Source organism: Crocodylus siamensis, chromosome 5, assembly GCF_052110815.1.
Source record: "Crocodylus siamensis isolate JL-2025a chromosome 5, ASM5211081v1, whole genome shotgun sequence".
Classification (NCBI taxonomy): domain Eukaryota; kingdom Metazoa; phylum Chordata; order Crocodylia; family Crocodylidae; genus Crocodylus; species Crocodylus siamensis.
The window spans coordinates 39,653,439-39,673,707 of record NC_143399.1 but is presented as its reverse complement, the minus strand read 5'-3'; the positions used below and the strand labels follow the sequence as shown (position 1 = coordinate 39,673,707).

The 20,269-nt window shown below is 57.0% G+C and overlaps 2 protein-coding genes across 11 annotated transcripts; one reads left to right on the top strand and one right to left on the bottom strand.

Annotated features, from left to right (window-relative positions):
- Positions 1-268: 268 nt before the first annotated feature.
- LOC149863891 (histone H4) lies at positions 269-1,095 on the top strand. Its single transcript, XM_090048330.1, has one exon. The coding sequence runs from the start codon at positions 511-513 to the stop codon at positions 820-822; it is 312 nt and encodes a 103-aa protein (XP_089904456.1). The 5' UTR covers positions 269-510; the 3' UTR covers positions 823-1,095.
- A 3,386-nt stretch (positions 1,096-4,481) lies between these two features.
- Positions 4,482-18,996, bottom strand: LOC149863890 (RNA binding protein fox-1 homolog 1-like). 10 transcript variants are annotated; one of them, XM_090048382.1, is made up of 14 exons: positions 17,074-17,312; positions 15,659-15,898; positions 11,674-11,766; positions 9,527-9,704; positions 9,161-9,214; positions 8,318-8,410; positions 7,870-7,930; positions 7,243-7,296; positions 7,019-7,151; positions 6,545-6,584; positions 6,106-6,196; positions 5,958-6,025; positions 5,713-5,785; positions 4,482-5,505 (listed from the first exon to the last, which is right to left on the bottom strand). In XM_090048382.1, the coding sequence occupies exons 2-14, from the start codon at positions 15,748-15,750 to the stop codon at positions 5,405-5,407; spliced, it is 1,131 nt and encodes a 376-aa protein (XP_089904508.1). In that variant the 5' UTR covers positions 15,751-15,898; positions 17,074-17,312; the 3' UTR covers positions 4,482-5,404. The 10 variants fall into 10 exon arrangements, with proteins under 10 accessions (XP_089904508.1, XP_089904514.1, XP_089904507.1 ...); XM_090048388.1 differs by having other exon boundaries at positions 9,527-9,670; positions 11,674-11,725; positions 17,074-17,307; XM_090048381.1 differs by lacking the exons at positions 11,674-11,766; positions 17,074-17,312 and adding an exon at positions 18,809-18,996 and having other exon boundaries at positions 9,527-9,670.
- Between the last annotated feature and the right edge of the window lie 1,273 nt (positions 18,997-20,269).

Sequence of the window (20,269 nt, the reverse complement as noted above, 5' to 3'; positions counted from 1 at the left end):
TTTAGTCACAGAGAAGTGGGTTCGTTCTAAGCTCTAAAGGGGGAGCGCGGCAGCAGCGTCATTTGAGATGTTTTGACTAGCTGGCGTGTGGTCCCAATGTGCTTCTACGATCATCAGAGCACAGATCTGTAGGGACCTGGCGCAAGGGCAAGAAGCCCGCCCGGCCGTTTGCGGAGTCAAGAGCGAAACGGCTTTGTCCGGTGGGAGACGCGCCAAACGCACCCCAGAGTTGTAGTACCGGTTTCTGTCTCCCGAACGGGCGCCAAAAACCTTATTATTTGAATTTAAAGTTAAAGACTTGGTTTTGATTGGTTAAAATAAGACAGTCGGTGTCTGATTGGAGATAAATAAATTGCGTCACCCAGTGGGGCGGAGTACAGTAGTCATTTCCGTCTGGCAGTCACCAGTTTTCTCTCTAGTCCGTCCCTCGCATATATATAGACGTACAAAAGTGTTGGACAATTAATTTCGTCTGTCTGTAGTTGACAGAGTTGGAGAGGGCGCGTGAAGATGTCTGGACGCGGAAAGGGCGGTAAGGGCCTGGGGAAAGGAGGCGCTAAGCGGCACCGCAAAGTGCTGCGCGACAACATCCAGGGCATCACTAAGCCGGCCATCCGCCGCCTGGCGCGCCGCGGGGGCGTGAAGCGCATCTCCGGGCTCATCTACGAGGAGACCCGCGGGGTGCTGAAGGTCTTCCTGGAGAACGTTATCCGCGACGCTGTCACCTACACGGAGCACGCCAAGAGGAAGACGGTGACCGCCATGGACGTGGTCTACGCCCTGAAGCGCCAGGGCCGCACCCTCTACGGCTTCGGCGGTTAAGACTCGTGAAAGAAACCTAGAACAGCTGTTGAACTCAAAGGCCCTTCTAAGGGCCATCCACTGCTGCACGGAAAGAGCTGGGCTTGCTCGGGAGGGAAGCACGTTCTTGATCAATGCTGTAAATGGTATTTTGTAAGCCGAGTGCTTTACAAGTCGGGAGATTAAGCTCTGTTCAGCTTGGTATTGGGGGAGAATGCAAGTTACTGGTGTGCATTTAGTAGACAAGAAATCTTGTCAGGATAACCAAAATAAACGATCTCTTGTTTTTTTTGGCTCGGGTAAGAGAGAGAGCTCTGATTCTTCTAGCTCGTCTCCTCTAAGCGTTGGGCTTGCTGGGGGCTGGCCAGTCTGTATACCGACCTTCCTGCAACGGGGCACTGTTGATCGGGGGCGTGGCCCAGGCATTGAGCACATGGGGCCTCTGCCCAGTGCTCCCCAACTATTACAGCTCCTCTCCCACCCGGTGCTCTCAGCTGTTGCCCCGATTCTTGCTCCACCCCAGCTCATTAACATTCACCTTTTTTTGCATATGCTAATATGCATCTGCTGGCTCACAGGCTGTAGTGGGGGAAAGAAATTCTTTGCAGCTATGCCCCTTCCTGCCCTCCCTGACTGATCTCTGATGCCTAAGCTCTAGCCCAGTCAGTGAGGGAGCTCCCAACCATGGGGAGCTAGTGTAAGTGACACACGGGACCTAAGCGGAGCCACCAAGCTCTCTGGTGCCATTTGTTGGGGGAGAGGGGTGCCAGAATGAGCACAGTCGTCTGCAATGGGACTCCCCTGGCTGCCTCTGCTGAGCCCTGAGGAATGCCCAGGATGCCTGGGTTCCCAGTAGGCAACTCAGCCATGTGGGGGGGACAGATCTGTGAGTCAGGCTGTTTGCAAAATAGGCAGTTAAAGCTGAAGCCAATCCTGCCTTTTCCAGCCAGTAAGAGAGGCACAGCTTCAAGTGAGACAGATGTGTTTATTGACATGAGAGAGAGCAGGGGGAAGACAAATGCAGCACAACAACACACCAGAGCTGGCAGCATACATGGGTGCAGACATCCCTCCCCAGGCTAAGCCCAAATGTGACCTTTAGGACCACGTACAAGGGGCACAGGCCAGGCTACCTGGCAGCTGGAGAGGGTGTGCATGATATGTGTGTGGTGAGGCCTCCCTGGCCTAAAAGCACCTGGCTGGTGGGGCAAAGACAGGAGGAAAGAAAAAAAACAATTCCTCCACCACTGGAAATCCCCTATGGCCTCTGTCTTGGCAGAGCAGGTAGGGTAGTCAAGGCCCCAGGAAGTACCTTCCTGGGCCAATGTCCAGGAGTTCTTCCTCCTGTAAAATGTGCTAGGAAGAAACCCACGTGGGGGAGAAGGTTACCCAGATGGGGGGGGGGGCAGCAATGCGGTGGCACCTGCCCCATCTGCATCCTCTACCAGCCCAGTAGGCTGGTTCACTCCAGCACACTGGACTTTCCATCCAGCTAGCCAAGGTCAAGTCTCAGTGCAACCTAAGGTTGTTCCCTTGAATCAAGGTTCCCTTTGGGAACCAGAACCAACCAACTCCTCCAGCCAGGGAAGTGGGGGCAGTAATCGCTGCCTGATGCCCATGTTTAAGCCCTAGTTTATTCTCAGCCAAAGCAGGAGATAAGGCCAATAGGAGTGGGGAGAATTGACTACTCCACACCACCAGCAGGGCCAAAGAAGGGGGCATGTGTGGTTGGAAGGGGAGGGAGAGAGATGGGGATAAGATCCTGGCAGATAGAGCACCTGAATGTGCTCTGATTGCAATAAGCCACTAGGTTCTCCTCCCAATCCAATCTCTGACTACAGTACTGGTGAGTGGAAGGAAATCAGGGTTGAAACGAGGAAGACAGAGATTGGAAGGGATGGTGGGAGGAGAAAAGATAGCTGCAGACTTGTATGGAAGGGGAAGCATGCAGCAAAGTGAGCAGAGAAAGGACCAGTGCATGCAGTAAAGAGAGAGAGAGATCAGACATGCAAAGAGAGGATCAGGTGTGCACAAGTAGAGCAAAAATGGTGCAGCAAGCAAAGAGGTATGAAAGAGAGCAAGAGCAAGCACAGAGTAGGGTGAAAGGAGAGAGCGAGCAGCAGATCATGCAAAAGAGAGAGGGTGGCAAGTCAGGCGTGCAAAGAAGGGAACAGTCAAGCAATAAAGACAAAAAAGAACAGCAGTGCATGCAAGAGCTGGGTCACATGTGCAAGAGAGAATGGGGGGGCAGACAGGCTAGAGAGGGCTGAGAGAAGCGATGGTGAGAGAGAAAGAGCAGCAGGGTGCACACAGGAAATCATGCAGCCAAGCAAAGGGACAGCAGCAAATGCAAGAGTGAGCAGAGCATGCAAGTAGCAGCCACTGAGGCCCAGGGCTGAAGAGAGCGAGCTTGAGAGCATGGGAGAGTCAGAGAGAAAGGGTCTGGCAAGGCCGGGCTGGTGCCAGGGGCAGGGAGTGGGTTGCAAAGAGCAAGCCAGGGGCACAACAGCCCAGCCTAGAGAGCTGGCATGGGGCAGAAGGGTTGCCTAGTAAAGTGAAGGGGTGGGGGACAGGGGGGGAAGTGGTCCAGCAAGCAAGAATGTGCAGCCAGGGGGCAGCTCAGGCCTGGGCCAGGCAGCCTGGGAAACGCATCCCTGATGAAAGCATTGGGGAACCCCATGTTCCGGTGCATAGCTCCCTCCCCCCCAATTCCCCTGCTCCAGCTTCAGCCCATCGTTGTATCTGCTGGTCACAAAGCCTTAGGCATTGCAAACTCAGTTAGTGTATAAAGTGCAACTCTACCCTGAAACAGCTAACTGCCTTGCTACGTACTCTCTGCAGCAGCCCCACTTCCCACAACTAACCCCCTCCCCCACCCCATCCTAGCACCAATTCCAGGGCTGCCACTGTCTACTCCCTGCAGCAGCCATGCTCCCACTCTTCCCCAGTCACAGCTAGAGCCAGTCCAGGCACAGGGCATGGGGACTCAGCATGAGACAAGCCTCATAGTCCCCAGGCTGGGACCATTCCAGGAAATGCAGGGCATTGGCACAGGGCATGATTACAGTAAGGGGTCACTTACCCTGCATTCTACCCTGAAGGTAGGTGCAGACGCAGGCCCAGCCCTCCCAAGCCAGTCACTCATCCAAGCCTTGGCCACAGGGTCTCAGGAAAGCCAGGATGTGTGAAGTTACTGCTGTCCCAGCAGACACACAACATTGCTCTTTCCCACCATTTAAAGTCACTATTCATTTTGCAAGGGGATATATTACCCTGGATTCCAGGGACTTTCTACTTAGTAGGGCCAGGCATTGGGTGTCCACCCTGCTTTAGTCCAGAGTAGAACCTGTTTGCTGTGCCATGTGTCTGCATCCAGAGACAATGAGCCTGATTCTCCCAGGCTTTGGATGGGGCAGGCTATCAGTGGGGCCGTACATCCAGGGACCAAGACAGGTGTGTGTGAGGTCTCAGGGCATTATTGGCCTCTGGCCCAACTAATAACAAGCACTGCCAAGACCCAGACTCCTGCTAAGGCCCCCTGTTGCAGATGCAAAATGCTCTGGAAGTGGGTTCAGAGAGAGAGACAGAAAGAGAGAGTGGAGAGACTCAAGAAAGGCAGGAGACAGGGTCACAGCATGAAAGACACAGCAAGAGCAAATGGGACAGCAGGAAAGCAGAGATGACTTGGAGGAGAACTTTATTGGCACACAGGAAATGGTGAGAGATGAGAGTGAACTGTCCCTGAGAGTGTGCTGGGGAAAGGGGCTGGATCATTCACAGTGAAAAACCCTCAGCCTCTGATGATGCTCATGTCTCCTAGTGAGGCAGCCCGGTTCAGCAGGCCCCCAGGAGACAGTGCATGGGAGGTAAGGGTGATGAGGTTGGAGAGGATATGGCTGTGGAGAAGGAGAAGAGAAAACCAGCCCAGGCTTGGAGAGGGGCAGTCAGTAACCCTAGCTGCCTGCAGAGATGTCTGCAATCAAACCACAACCCTTATGGGAGCTCCAGCTTTGCCTCTTTAGCCAGCAACCCCACCACTGCCCCTGCCCTTCCCTGAGGCATCACACCGGCTTTGGATATTGAACACAGGACAAATTCACCCTTGGTTTCACTCCGGAGTAGTCTGTGCTGTCACCTTCAGCATACACCTCCCCCATTGTCTCCACAGAGCACTGCAGGAGCTTCAAGGCATTGTGAGTAACAGAATGGGGCACTAAGGCTGGGCAAGGGCCCCAAGGGATTCTGGTTAAGATACTGGGGGGTCAGGTAGAAGTCCCAAGGGATTCTGGGTAATAGGGATGAGGTGTTCGGGCTATGTAGGAGTCGTATGGGGTGGCAGCATTAGGCCCATGAACAGTTCCCCCAGGAGATTCTGGGTAATAGGTGATACAGACAGAGACAGGAGGCGCAGGGGATTCTGGGTTATGGAGGTAAGGCAGGGCTCCCTTCTAGCTAACAAGCAGCCTTAGGCCCACCCTGCCCCTGTGCTGGGAGCAGGGGTCTCAGTGCACAGTGCCCCTTCCTCTGCCCTCAGTCCCCAGGGCTCCCCCTTCACAGAGTTGTCAGAAGCCAACACAGCAAACCCCCACTGTCCATGCGTCTGTCAGCTGCCCAGGCCCCTCCCGGCCGCTGCTGCTGGCGTCCCTGGCGGTTGGTCCTTCAGTACGGAGTGAAGCGGTTGTACCCTCCACGGTACAGGCTGGCCTGTGGGGAGAGGCGGCTGTCAGCAGCAGCAAGTGGGGTATAGTACAGGAGAGAGGGAGCCAGCCCTTGGGTTTCATGAGGTGCGGGGGTGGAGGGTGGCTGGGCTAGGCAGGACAGTGCAGGGCAGAAGGGGCAGAGATTGAGGAAGGGGTCCAGGAGCATGACCCACTGGGGTAGGGTAGAGTGGGAGTCACCCCCGCTGCTCACCATGGCTCCAACACCGTAGGCCGGGGCGACGGCATGGTGATAGGGGTCTGCCGTGGTGTAGACTCGGCCATACCTGGGGAAGCAGAGAGGAAGTGAGGTAGTGCTCTGCTATGACAGGTGCTACACACACACACACACACACACACACACACACACACACACACGCATGCATGCGCACGCACACACAGGTGGCTGGATCCCAGGAATACGAAACCACCCCTATCCCCCACCATGGCAGTACCTACCCATCGCTGTAGGCAGCCGCTGCTGCAGCTGCTGTGGGAGGCTGTGCCACTCGATATGTTGTATAGCCCTGAAACGGCAGAGAGGGCAGTGTGGGAGTCACCCTGGAGCATTCCCAGGCTCTCTAAGGAACTCCAACCCCCTGCCTACCTCCAGCAAGGATCTGGGGTTCTGCTGCAACCCGCTCCCTCGGCTTCACCCTCACCCTGCTGTCCCTGACTTGTTGCAAGAAAGGAAATTCCTGTGTATGTTCAGAAAAAAGGGACTCTGAGGGGTATAATGGGCTGCAGTCCCCCCAGCACTAAGAGAGGAGTCCACATGGACACCAGGGAAGCAGAGCTCAGAGGGATCAGACCGGCCATGCACAGACAGGCACAGTCAACCCCAGCCCCATGAACCATCACAGAAGCTGGGAGACTGGCATGCCAAGAGCCCAATGTGACCCATCACCAGAAAGGTGAGGCCCTGGTGGGGGTGGGATGCACTAGGTATTGGTAGACAAGGGTTAATGCCCCCCACACACATACACACACACACACACACACACACACACAACAGGGCCACTGGGCATGGAGCAGAATGGACTTACATAGACATCAGCACCATAGAGCCCATCTGGGTACACCACACTGTGGGAGAGAGGAGGGCATGACCCCTGGGCACTACTTTCCAGGCCCACGGACACCCACTTCCACCATACACAGCACCCCCCCCACCATGCTGCAGCCCCTCCCCCTGACAGTCACCCACTGCACTGACACCCCCACATCTTGGGCAAAATACACCCCCGCCCCATCTCACTGATACCCCTTCAGCCCAAGACATAGCTACCCAGATCCTACAACACCAGTCAGCACCCCCACCAACATGCTCACCCTCACCCTGGCAGCCCCAATCCCTACCCTTCCACTTCCCATCTCATCTGTCCCAGTCACTGATTCCCCACTCTAAAAAACCTTTTCCATGCCCCCATCCTTCCATACTAATGCCCCTAGCCAACTACCCATCTCCATCCAGTCAGTGCCAAGGTCCCCTGCCCCCTGACAGCTGCCAATTCATTCACCTGCCATAGGTGGGGACAGGCGATGGGGCAGGTGTTGCCCGGATTGGGCTGTACACAGCACGGCCCCGGCCCCGCAAGCCGCCTCGATAGGCCAGGGCTGCAGGTGCAACCACTGGGTAGGGGATGCTGGCAACTGGGAACAGAGCAGAGAGTCAGCGCAAGTGAGTGCAAGGGGATGGGAGGGGTGAAATGGGGGTGGCAGGGAGGGAGTGGAAAGGCCACACCTGTGTAGAGGTCAGGGGCGTAGACGGCTCCAACCATGGGATTGATCTTCCAGCCTGAAGACCAAAAGAGAGGACAGCCTGAGACCAGAGTGCCCCCAACCACAGAAGCTTCCACCCTCAGCAGCACCAACCCTCCCAGGGCAGCACACATTTCCCTGTGACATCCCAACCACATGCTGCCCCCCAAGCACAGGATGCCCCTTCCTCAACCACCCCATTCGCCCCCCAAAATAGAAAATTCCCAGCTGCCACTGTCTACCCAGGACAGAAACATTGCCAGCTTTACCCTCCACCCTGGGAACAAGGAATTCCCAGCTACATGACCTCCCCCACAGGACAAGTGTCCCAGCCATGGGTGCCTGCCTCTCCTCTACACCCTATTTCACTTCCTTTCAACCTAGCTGGGCACACAGCTACCAAGACTACTTCTTTGTTAGATGCAGGTAGGAGCCTATAGCATATCCCTAGCTGCAGCTAGAGGGGGCAGGTGCTAGGGGCAGGCGACAGCTGCAATGCACCCACAGGAGGGGGTGAGAGAGGACTGCAGCCCAGCTGAACTATGGATAAAGCAGGGACAGAGCCACGTGGCCAGGAGGAAAGCATTGCTCATCCCTGCTGCCCACCTACCGTTCACCACAGGTGCCGCTGGGGGCTTCTTGGTGACCACACGAGCTGTGGCATTGTTCACCTGCGGGGGGCACAGGACAGTTTAATTAATCCAGGCTGGCAGCAAAGCTACTGCCAAACATCCTCTAGGGCTCAAAGCAAAGCTTCCAGCCCTTCTCTTAAACACCCCCCTTTTATTTTTCAAAAATATTTATACACACACACACACATCTATATAACTCTACCTCTAACACTCTGCCAAGTGGCCCCTGTGGTTCACTTGGCAGCTCAAAGCACACTACAAACACATTACACAGTTTGCACCGCATATCTGCAAGCCCTCACATCCATCTCCATACCCATACCCTTCTCTTACCTCCATGCACACCTTCCGTCCACTACAGGCCCAAAGCAAAGCCCCTCGCCCTACAAATGAAACCCACCCCTGGGCCCAGCATGGGGCACTCACCTCGATCTTCCTGCCCTCCACAATGGTGCTGTTCAGCTTCTCTCGGGCCCGGTCAGCATCCTGACTGCTGTCAAATGTCACAAACCCAAAGCCCTACAGAACAGGGATAAGCAGAGGAGGTCACAGGGAGTGCAACCCAAGTGCAGAGCATCCAGGCAGGAGCAATTGGAACCTGGCCTGGGCTCCCAGCAGAGACTTTCCAAACCCATGTAGCTTTGGGAGGAGCTGGCCTCACCCCACCCCTGCCCTCCATCTCCAGAGCCAGTTCTGCAACTCTGCCACTCACTCTCCTCAGCTCAGTGGCCAACCCTGGCCCACTCCTGGTGTTCCCCCTACCCCTCAAGGGCCTGGGGTGTATCAAGTAGTGTGCCCAGTGCTCCCCCACCACTCTTCCTTTGTCCCAATGTGGCTGCTGCCCCTCTGATCATTTACCCCCTGATGCCACCACTCCTGCAATCTCCTCGGCAACCCCTACAGATACCCCCACCAAAGCCTTTGCAGCCAACCCCTTACAGTGATCTCCCCTGCACAACCACCCCACACACAGTGACACCCCTGCTGCAACTACCCCCTGCCACACACACACCCCACAGCAAACAGCCCCCTTCACTCGCAGCCACATCCCGCAGTCCCAGCAATGACCCACACAGAGCCTTCCAATGATGCACCACCACCACCAAATAGCAACCTCCCTCCATGGGGCTATGTTAGGACAGCATGCTGCTGCTTGTGGCCCCATGGCATTACAGTTACCTCTTAAAGTGTTCAAAACTGAACTTCCCCCCACTATCCTGGCCCCCTGAACAAGACCCGCCCCCATCTCTGAGCTGGTGCCCACCACACCTTAGAGCCACGCTCATTGAAGATGATCTCCACGTCCAGGATCTTCCCGAATTGCTTGAAAAGGACAAAGCAGGAATCAGGGCTGGGAAGGGCTCCAGGGACCCCCCAAGGGCTTAGGGGAGCCCAAGCCTGGAGAGAACCATGGGCCCCAGACACGCGCGCACAAGTGCACACATACATGCACACACACGCACACACACACACACGCAGAGCACGGACCCCTTCAAGTCCCAGGACTGTGCGCCACCCAACCCCTCACCCTGAGCTCCTGGGCAACAGATGTGCTGCTCCCCCTAACTCCCTGCACCCCACAGGCCTCTGGCCCTTTGCCCCTCCAAAAACAGCTGGCTTCTGCCCATGACTCACCCCAAACATCTGCCGCAGGTCAGGGTCGCGGAAGCGGAAGGGGATGTTGGAGACATGGAGCCGCTTGGGCTGGGACTTGCTCTCGGCATTCTCAGCTTCCGGAGCCTCCGGGGTCAGGTCGGCTGCAGGACCCTCCTCAGTGGGCTGGAGGGAACCCCAGGAGATAAACCGGACAGCGCTGGGGCAAGGAAACTCCAGGGTGTCCCAGCTACACCCACCGGAAACCCAGGGCTCCCTCCTGCACACACACACCCTCCCCAGAGTACCCTGCTCCCCCATGCTTCCCAAGACCTCCCCACCATGCCCTCCAGGGGTCCTCTTCAAACCAAATCCTGCTTCCATCACCCAATCTCCCCTGTAACAGCTCCAGCCCCTGGGCTGAGGCATCTCTGACCCCCACCCCTTCCCTATAGGATCTTTCCCACATCCCTTCAGGGCACCTAAATTAAGGAGGGACTCTCCTTCTTCCTCTTCTCCCCATCCCCTACAAAGTTAGGATCTCAAGGCTGTTCAAGCCACCACCTTCTGGGAGATGGGCATGCAGCCCCCTGGCACTGGTTCCAGCCAAGGACAGAAAGGCCAGACTAAGACAACAATACCAGCCACAGGGCCAGAGAGAGAATCCACAGAGATCCAATGGAGGGACCCTTCAGCCACCATGGGCTGGGGTCCCTGCCATGCCACCAGCCAAAGGCTGAGCCCACAGCCCCCTCCCCCCACCCCTTCACACCAGGGAGCAAACCCAGCAGGCACCAGAACACACACGTACACGCACGCACACAGCTCCTGGCTCATCGTGTTAGTACCCGGGCGCGCACACACACTGGCACAAGCAGGACTGTTAGCACAGAGAAGCCAGAGGTTATGTAGTGGGGTGGGAGGAGGGGACAGAAAGGACGGGGTGGTTTGGGCCCAGCTTTCCCATTGCGCCAGAAATCAGAGAGACCCGTGCCCAGCCCTGCATCCACTCTCTCTTCCTCTGTCCATGCTCAGCTCAGCCCCACGCTGCTGTACTCAGCCATCCCATAATGCACGCGCCAAGATGCCACATCCAGGGGGTGCCTGCTCGCTGCCAAGGGCACCGCACACGTGGACCATGGCCACTGGGTCAGAATGTGTGAAACCGATTAACCAGGCTGAAGTCACGGGGTTGAACTTGTCTTTAACATTCTCCCTGCCTCTTGTCACCAGGTTGAGGGTATACATGAGGGGAGCTGGGGTGGGGAGAGATGTGTGTGAGTGGGAGCAGGTGGAAGGCATGAGCACCTTACAAGTGTGCGTGGTGCATGTGGAATGCCGTGTGCATGCAGAAGTTATGTGCATTTACCTGCATGTCCATGTGTGCATGTGCTCAGTGCTCTTGCAGTGTGCACCAGACAGGCTCTGCAGGTGCATGTTTGTATATACAGTGTGTGTGTGCCAGTGACGAATGTACAGGCAGTGTGCAAACCTGAAGGGTGAACAGCAAAAGATTTGCAGTATGGGCACGTGCAAGGTGTAAGGCAGAGCACACACACAGGGGCATGTGCAGCAAGGAGTATGCGCTCAGGGCGCATGTTGGGTTAGGGAGTAGACTGGCAGCAGTATGCATGGTGGTAGGATGGGTGCACAAACCTGCAGCTGTGTGCAGTGTCCATGTGTGCAGTGTGCACACGGGGCGGGGGGGCACTACATGTACAAGTGTCAGAGATGTGCTGTTTGCTCATACCACATTACTGGCATCACATTCAACCCCAGAGCCCTCACCCAGCCACACAAGCAGATGAGCTGCAGCCAATCCCATCTCTGCCCTGAGCTACCCAGGGACTCCCAGCTAAGGGGTCAGCTCAAGCCCTCCCCTCATTCTTCCTAGAACCCCTCACCAGGCCCTTATTCCTGTACTCCCACATCCCCCACCCCCCTAGACACAGCCCTAATGCTGCTGACACTCCACACTTAAAGACAAGTTCAACCAAGGTAGTCCCCTACCGAAGCCCTTGCTCACCGCAGGGGATAACCAGCCAGCTGGGGTGGGGGGAGGAGGTGCGTAGGGACCAAGGCAGGCAGGTGCGACGCTGGGGTGAGTAGGGATTATTGAGGCTCATCCTGGATTAATGAGACTAAAAGTCAGAGAAACGTGATGGATTCCAAGATGCCTGGGACAAAACCTGCGTTTGCCGGGAGATCCGTGAGCATGGCCGCCAGCGCCCTGGGGAGGCCCTAGCCGAAGAGGGGAAGAGACACAGTCATTCACCGCCCGGCTGCAAATGGAGAGGCATCAGATCAGGCTGTGTGCGGGACTGTGACCATGTCTTAGCCACCATGGCAGAGGCGGCATCAGGGCAGCACACGGTGGGCCCAAAACAAACCTCTGCCATAGGTCCCCGAAAGGGGGCATTCATGCCATGCAACACCCCCTGCCTTGCCCTCGCTTCAAACATGCAAGGTCAGAGCCAGTCAGACGTGGCTGAAGAGAGGAGAGCCAGGAAGGGTCAGTGACAGGGAGCCCCTGGCTGTCTTCTTGTTCCACACAGGCTACATGAGCTGTTGGCTCAGCCCCACTTCCACTCAGACCAGAGTGGGGGTGTGGGGGGGGTAACCCAAATTCTGTTTCTCAGACATTAAGCATGTTCCCCCTCACCCAATTCTCCCTTCTCCCTCCACCCAGGATAATTTTCCCACCCTTCACCCACCACACAGCAAACTCCTCTAGTCTCAAGGGAATTCAGCTGGAGCTAAACATTACTGTGCCACCAAGAGTCCCATTGCAGAGCAAGCATAACCAGCACAAAAGTGCTTAGATTACTTTGCTCACATACCAGAATAAGCTCCCCCTGGATAAGCTCAGCAGATATAGCTCAGTCCCAGCTGGCAGGACACGACTCCCCATCACCCCTCAGGTCAAAACTGGACCCTTTCGTCCCATGGAATCCACTTAACAGGGTATGTAGCCCATAGAAACTATAGCACAGGGCTGCTGCCCCTCATTCTAGCTGGTGTTTCTCTTAAATCTCCAGCTTCTGGAGTCAGGGGGTTATGGGGACAAACGGACCTCATAGCCCAAAGGTGAGAAAAGCAAGCAAATGACCCAAAGCCTAGAGAGCACAGAACCCACAAGGGACTGGAGTATGACCTCAGGGCTTCTGGGCAAAAGACATGGAGGTTTGCAATGCTGATACCATAGCTCTAAACTAATTTGACCCAGGCACCAAGGGGGGCAAAAGCAGTTGGACCAGGACACCAGTCCCTCCCTGCCACAGGCTGCCAACACAGCACTAGAGTAGCACATACAGGCTTCTCACCTGAGACTGCTCCCTCCCCCCAATGTAGACATTACACCCATAGGGCAAAGGAAAGGGGGGCACACAGGACAGTAGAGCTTCTAGATGGTCCCTTTGATTTCACTAGTCTCAGCCCACAGAAAACCCTAAACCAGGCAAGGGACAGGCAATAGTGCCTGGACACAGCCACCCTCACTGTACACCCTAACCCTAACCCACCACCCCAATCTGGTCTCAACCAAGACCTCTCAGGGTCCCACTCCATGCCCAGCAGATCCCCAACCCACATGCCTTGCAAAGATCCCACAGACCCTAACAGGGCCTCTGCTGGACCCCGCCCCCTGTGGGCACCACCCATGATTGAAAAGGGTGCATCCAGGTGACAAGAGCCTCCCAGTGCTAATCAGGGCCTATAGAGCACTCAGCAGGGCAAGCTTTCCCCACCCCCTCCATTCCACTCAGAGCCTGTCTAGCACCCAGCCACTGGGGCAAGGTCCCCATCTTGACCAGCCCCACAAGAGAAATGGGGAGTGGCCTAACTTTCATTCTGGCCATGCAGCCTCCCCCTGCTACAGGCACACCTCAATATTGTCCAAGGACTTCAGGAAACCCTGCTGCACCAACCACAGCTGCAGAGGAATCAACCCCAAAGGACTGTAGAAGAGAAGGAGGGGAGGGGAGGGGAGGAAGGGATGGACAGGGGCAAACCTGTGTCCCCCATGAGGAGGGAGAGAGTTCTTTACTGCCTCAGGCCATTTGGCGTCACTGTAGTCCCAGGACAGGCTCAGCCCTGGCTCACCTAGAGAGCCTTACCAATCACAGCGGGAGGTTAATAGGGTGTGATCTCAGGTGGAGCAGGGAGCAGGAGGTTCTCTGGTATGTTTTACAATGCCCCAGTTGTAGGCAGGAGGGAGGAGGCAGAATCTGTGCTCCAGGGATTTTCTCAGGAATGGAAATGCCCCTAAAGGTTGGGGAGGAGGTGGGCATTGATTGTGAGCAGCCAGCCCTTAATCAGAGATCCCAGGATCAGGGGGACAGGGCAGCTACAAAGGTGAAGCCGGCTCTCCCTGCCCTAGGTCGTTCACTGCTAATGAGCACTGCAAAGGACCCCACCTGGGGACTGGGACAGACACAGGGATAGGGTGGGGTGGGGACCGGACACATTGGACAGTCCCATGGCCATGGAATCCATAGCAGCACCCCTTGCACAGAGGGGATAAACAAGGGTGCCCCTAATACCCGGTCAGTCGGTGTCAGGGCACAGGGGACAGGGCACAGGGGATGCTCCCTTCTGCCTGGGCTGATAGGAGATGGCAGGGTGACCTCTCATCCTGTGAGATGTGAGTGGCGAGCTCACAGGGCTACAGCATCTGGAGCTCTGCGAGATCAGGGCCTCTGGGGGCACCTGGAGACTCTCTGGGTGCAGACACTGGGACACAGACCTTGCAGAGGCTGTTATGGGAGTTTCCAGCATTTCCCTGGGGTGACCCCTGTTCATCAACAGCCTGGAGGACACAGGGTCCCAGCCTGGCTGGGCCCAAGGGTCACTGGGACTCCCTGGGGCCAGTCCCTATTCAGCAGCAGGCCAGAGGACACCATGTCCTTCCCAGACCTGTTTGTGAGCTTGCGGCCAGGGACAGGAATGTACCACTTGTTCCACAAGGAGATAAACAGCTGCGGGGGCGGGGGGAGGGGAACCTGATCTCTGCAGCTGCCCGGGAGGCTGTGAGGCGCCACTACCCAAAATGGGCAAAGAGCGCCTGCTCCCCGCCCTGCCCTGCCCCAGCAAAGGGTTGCCAGCCGCCAGCCTCCATGGGTCATGGGGAGTGGGCGCCAGCTCCCCCTGTCCTGTTCACTGTGATGAACCTGGGTGGATTTAGGGCAGACGAACACAGACCAGTCTAGCAGATGGGGCAGCCCTATCCCCACCCTGTGCACAAGGGGTGCCTCAGTTTCAGATCCCCTTTCCCCCTAAAGGGGCAGCATCTCCAGGACAGGGATAATGCACAATTGGGACTGGGAGGTGGGAAGAGGGTGAGGGAGCCAAGGGAGCTGGGCCAGCAGGGCTGGAGTGAGGCAGTTTAGGGAGGGGAGACCAAAGGAGGCGGGAGCTAGGTGCAGACACAGGCTCTGGGACCCAAAACAAAGCCATGTGGGAAAGGAAGTGTCGTTTCCCTTTTCCCTTCCACCAGGCAACCACACCACCTGGCAGAGAAATTCCTCCCTTCCAAGCCTCAGCCAGCCTGCAGCTGGGGCAGGGAAGGAGCAGGAAGAGCTGTTCCTCTGCTGGCCACCTCCCCACACCTCCCCACACATGTCTGCTGCTGCTGGACCCACATTTCTGCCTGCCCCATGTAGACAAGGCTACCCTGCCCCTCCTGCTGCCACAGAACCAGTTCCACCTCCCTTAGCCAAGCCCCCTGGTCCAGCCCATGGGTCCTGCAGGGGGCATGAATAAACAGTGTCCCAGCCCCCTAATCTGCCCCCCGTCCTGCACTGGTCCAGGAAGCACGAGGTGCAGAGCTGTTACTTCCATCCTGCCCCCAAGTCGGGGAGATTCCCAGGGGAAGTTTCTGACTCTGGACACTGGGAGTGGGGCACATCCTCAGGGAGGGGGCCATACCTGGGTATTCAGAGGACAGGGAAAGGGGCGATACCTAGGGGAGTGAGGGGTGCCAGACACAAAGGAGGGGATCTTTGGAGAGGACTGGGACCTGATCCTGCCGCTGCCCTGGGCAGTGAAGTCGACCCTAGGACACTGCAAGGCCTTCAGGGTAAGGGGGTTGGGAAGGGTCACATACACAAAGCAGCCCCTTCACCCCACCTATCCCCTTACAAGGGGAAGGGGGCTCAGCTGGACTCAAGCACTTACCGCAGGAGGCGGAGGCAGGGCAGGTACAAGGGGTTCAGCTGTGGCACTGGGCTCTGGGTGAGGCTGACCAGCAGGGTAGATGCGAAGCCCATGTTCAGCAGGGGTCTGTGCTGGGTACTCTGGGGCAGCGCCGTGTGGGTGGTATTGCGGGGGCAGCCGAGCCTGTGGGGGTGGAGGGGGGTACTGGGCTGGGTATGTCTGCGTCATGGGGTCGGCTGCGGTGGCTGCATCCTGGCTACCCTGTAAGGGAGAGAAGATGCAATAAGTGAAACCAAGAGCAGAGACTAGCCCCCCTCCCCCTCTCCTTAATCAGCATCAGGCAGTATCCCATACACAAGGAAATGTGATGGCCAGGGCAAGTCCCCTGCCCAGAGCACATGTTACAGCTAGGTAGCAAGGCCTAGGTTAGAACCCTACCTCCCATGCTGCTCTGACCCATAAGACCCCAATCCCCTCCCAGAGCCAGGGCAAAACCCAAAAGGCCTGCATCTCAGCCCCCGCCTGCCCCAGGACCAAGGAGAGAACCCAGGCATCCTGGTTCCCAGCCCCCAACCTGCTGACCCACCCTCTTTCCCCACAAATCTGGGATGACACGAACCCAGGACTCCTGCCCTTCCCGCCCCAAGTCACAAACAAGTCACACAGTCCCACCCATCTACACCATGCACCAGCTCCATCCCAGCTGCTGCCTTGGACCTCCCTGCCCTGCCTAGAAGGGGCTGCTGGGGAAATGGCCCCTTGCCCAGCCTAGTCCAGAGGCTATATGGCTTCCTCAGTGCAGACCCCTGCATGGAGCAGCCAATGGGGCGGAGCGGGGGTGCATGGGGGGAGGGGCGCATCTCATTGGCCACCCCTTATCAACTCCCAGACCCTATTTGGGCTGTCGCCTTTCTTCAGCTGTTTGGGGCTTGTCTAATCCTCAAGTGTGGACAGCTGTAGGATCTGCCTTGGTCCCTCCACCCCCTCCCTTGGGAGACCTCCCAACCCCGAGGCCCCTCTCTCCATCCCTCTGTCCCCCCATGTGTGCACCCTCCACCCTTTCGTATAGCCCTCTCCATTCCTCCCTTCATCACCCCCCATGTTTTCTCCAAGTCCCTCACACACCCTCCATCCATCCACTCATCCATTCCTGAACCCCCTTCTCTGTACCCTCATCCCTCCCCAAGCTTAGCCCATCCCTCCCTCCATCCCACCCCACCTCCAGCCCTTCTTCCCTCCCTCCACAACACCTCACCTCAGCCCACACTGCTCCATCTCCCCCCACCCCACTGTTATCAATTATCACCAGCTGAGGCTCCCAACCCCCACCCAGAGCACATGCCCAGGGGCCAAGGTACAGGCTAGGGACACAAGGGCACTACTACCAACTTAGATATTCTGCTTATAGGTCCAACCAAAGCAGGCACGAGTTGTACCTCAGGTCCCCTTAACCCTGAGATCACTGCATCCAGACTAAGGCATCTAAACCTGCTCAGCTGGTCGATGGATGGTTGGGGGAAGTCACAGGGGGTCCCCAGGAGTGAAGAGCCCTCCCAGCCAGCTTTGCGGTGCACTGGGTCTCCAGGGAGCAGACAGGGCCTCCTGCCTGGCTTCAGAGACAGTGGGAGACAGCTGCAGACCCTGTGGTGGGGAGGGTCCTGGGATGTCCCTGGGAGCTGGGCTGGCCAGCAGAGGAACAAAGAGTCTGCTTTGCAAGTCTGCCACCTCCTTACACCCCCACCCCACAACCCCAGCTGCACCAGGGAGGGGCTGGATGCCACACGCATTCACCTCCCCTTCCCCCATAACCACCCCCTTCCTCCCCCCACAGCCACTTTGAGCAGCTTGTCTGGTGTGATTAGGCAGCTCCTGCCCTGGGGCCCCATAGCTCCCTCAGTATAAATAGCAACACCTTCCCTGGTCACTCACAGCAGGGGGGTGGGAATCTGCCAGCCCCACTGGGCTTATCTCTAACCAAGGGGGGCCCTCACTCACCAGGCAGCCCCCTCCCTACCCTTTGCTGTGGCTCTGAGTACACACCCCAAGAAGGCCTCGGTGAGGAAACAAATCCTGAGCTCGACATCACCCCTGTGCTGGTCCGGGCCTGCCCTCACCCCCTGCCTGTGCTTGAGGGGCTGTCTGTGGGGCACAGTCCAGGCAGAAACCCACGCACTCTCCCCTGAACCCAAAGTGATGCCAATCCCAAAACCGCAGCCTCCACTATGGAGATGGGAAAGGTCCCCCTGGGGCAGGTGCCAGAGTCAGCTGGAGCCAGCATCAGAGGGGGTGGGAGGGAACAGGTGCCAGGAGCGCCAGCCCCACTCCACAACAAGAAAGGGCTGCCAAGTGCAGGGTGGGCCCAGAACAGAAGAGGTGCTGTGCCCTGCCCTGCCACGTAAAACCCCAGCCATGAGGTACCCGGACAAAGCCAGCTGCAGCCAAACAAAACGTGACCAGGGGAAGGCGCATGGAGCAAGCTGGCCTGGGGGACACCCCCCAGCAATAGTGCCCGGGCTGGGGTGTTGTACGTGAGGCAGGGCTGGAGGGTTCCCCCCCCCACACACACACCCATGACATTTAGCCAATGAGGCTGTACAGGGGTGTGGGAGCCTCCTCCGGGAGTAGGTTACTGCTAGACCCTGCGCCCCTTCTTTCAGGGAAGCTAGTCCCAGGGCCTATTTGATGATGACCACCCCTATGCTCCTTTCCTGGCCAGAGCTGGCACAGTGCAGTAAAGAACAGGAGTCCCATGAGCTGTGTCTACATGAGGCTTAGGGAGTGGGACACCTGGGGTGAGCAACACAAGATTGCTTCCCCGCCTAAATCACCCAGGTTTCAGGGCCAGGGACCAAGGCAAACATGGGAGCCGAAGAGGCCATGAAGCTGGCCCCTCCATCACCACTAAGAGCTGGAAATAGCTCTCCCCATACATGGGTGCTCTGCATCCACTATCTGCCCTCCCAGGGGATGGAGGGGACTAAGAATACCAGGAGCAAGGGGTTATCTCCTTGTGGCGTTGACGGGAGTGAGGTGTTACCAGACGCCCCAAGGAACTCCCAAGGGGCTCCCAGCTCCAGCTGGACTCCATCAGCGTGAAGGCCTCTGTGGTGGAAGGTCACAGCAAGGGGCACAGACACACAGACAAGACACACAGATACAGGGAACGTGTACCTGGACCAGCCCGGGGTAGCACTGAGGAGCCTGGGGGTAGACAGGCAGGCTGTAGGGGTGCAGCACCACTGCTGGAGAGGAGAGCATAGCACGGAGGACCCCGGGCTGTTCCAGCCAGGGTCCTGATGAGCTGAGCAGGGTCTGCCTGCGAGGCCCGAGCTGCGCGTTTGGCACTGACTAGAGGGGAGGGAGGGAGAGAGCTGCGCACTGAGTGGCAGCTGAAACAGTGCCACTGAGAGGCTCCAACAGCTGCGGGGGCCATGACCTCCGGCAGCACAAGGCTACCACAGGTGTGGGGGCCCCAGTACCCTGTTGGTCCCTGCACAACCATGCTCAGCTGGACATGGTCTCAGCCAGTGGCTGCAGGCTGCTGCCAGAGATATGCTGCCCCCTCACCCCCAACTAGGCTTCCCAAACCTGCTTCACCACTCACTGCAAACACCACGGGATAGAAAGGCAATGCATGCACCACCACATTGGCATGTGCCTGGCCTGGGGATGTGGGTATGTCTGATGTGCATATGCATCTCTCCAAGAAATGCAGCTAGGACACACGCACAGATCCAGGCTTACACATGGCCAAACCACGCCTCTGCCACTCACATGTACACGCATAGGGCAGGTACATGGGGACCCTAGACATGTACACATCCAAGCCGCACATACACAAACCACCCCTAACATACACTCAGGGCATATACACATCCAGGCCTCCATACATAACCCTAAACATGTACACCTACATAACCCACCCACCCATGACTCACAAGTACACAGCCAGGCCTGCCCAGAGCTCCGACGCACACACCCCTTTACAGTAGGCCTGTGCGAGTAGGCAGCTATTCAATCCGGCTTTGGATGCTGGCAATCAGATCCGGAGCTCCAGATCGGTTTCCCACTTCAATCTGGCCAAAGCAGCTCGGAAGCTTCAGAGCCCTGCACCAATCTTCTTAAAACTTAGCAGACTTCATGCTCTCAGCAGAGGCTACTACCCTTGCAAGTTTCATCCAAATTGGACAAAAAACAACAAAGTTATAGATATTTAATTGATTCCCCATTATACCCTATGGCCAGATCTCTGAAGCGGCTCTGAAGTGGTTCGGAAGCTCCAAACCACTTCAGAAAGCCTAAAGAAGCCAGAGCTTCGATCTGGACGTGCTGCTTTGGACGCCAAAGCATCTGAAGCTTCTCTGGATCCGAAGCACAGTCTGAAGCCTAGCACAGCCCTACATTACACACACATCACAAGTAGATCTACATAGATCCTAAAAACCTCTTGCAGGCTAAGACTGAGTGATGGGAGTGTCTGAAGTCCCTAACTAAAGAGTCTGGGATGAAGGATGCTAACCTGTAGTATCTGGCGGCATCCAAACCCCAAGACATCTGAGCTTGGGCCTGCACGTGGGATGCCTGCCAATGGATTTAGGAGTACAGTGTCTGAAGTCCCAGGGTAATAGGTCT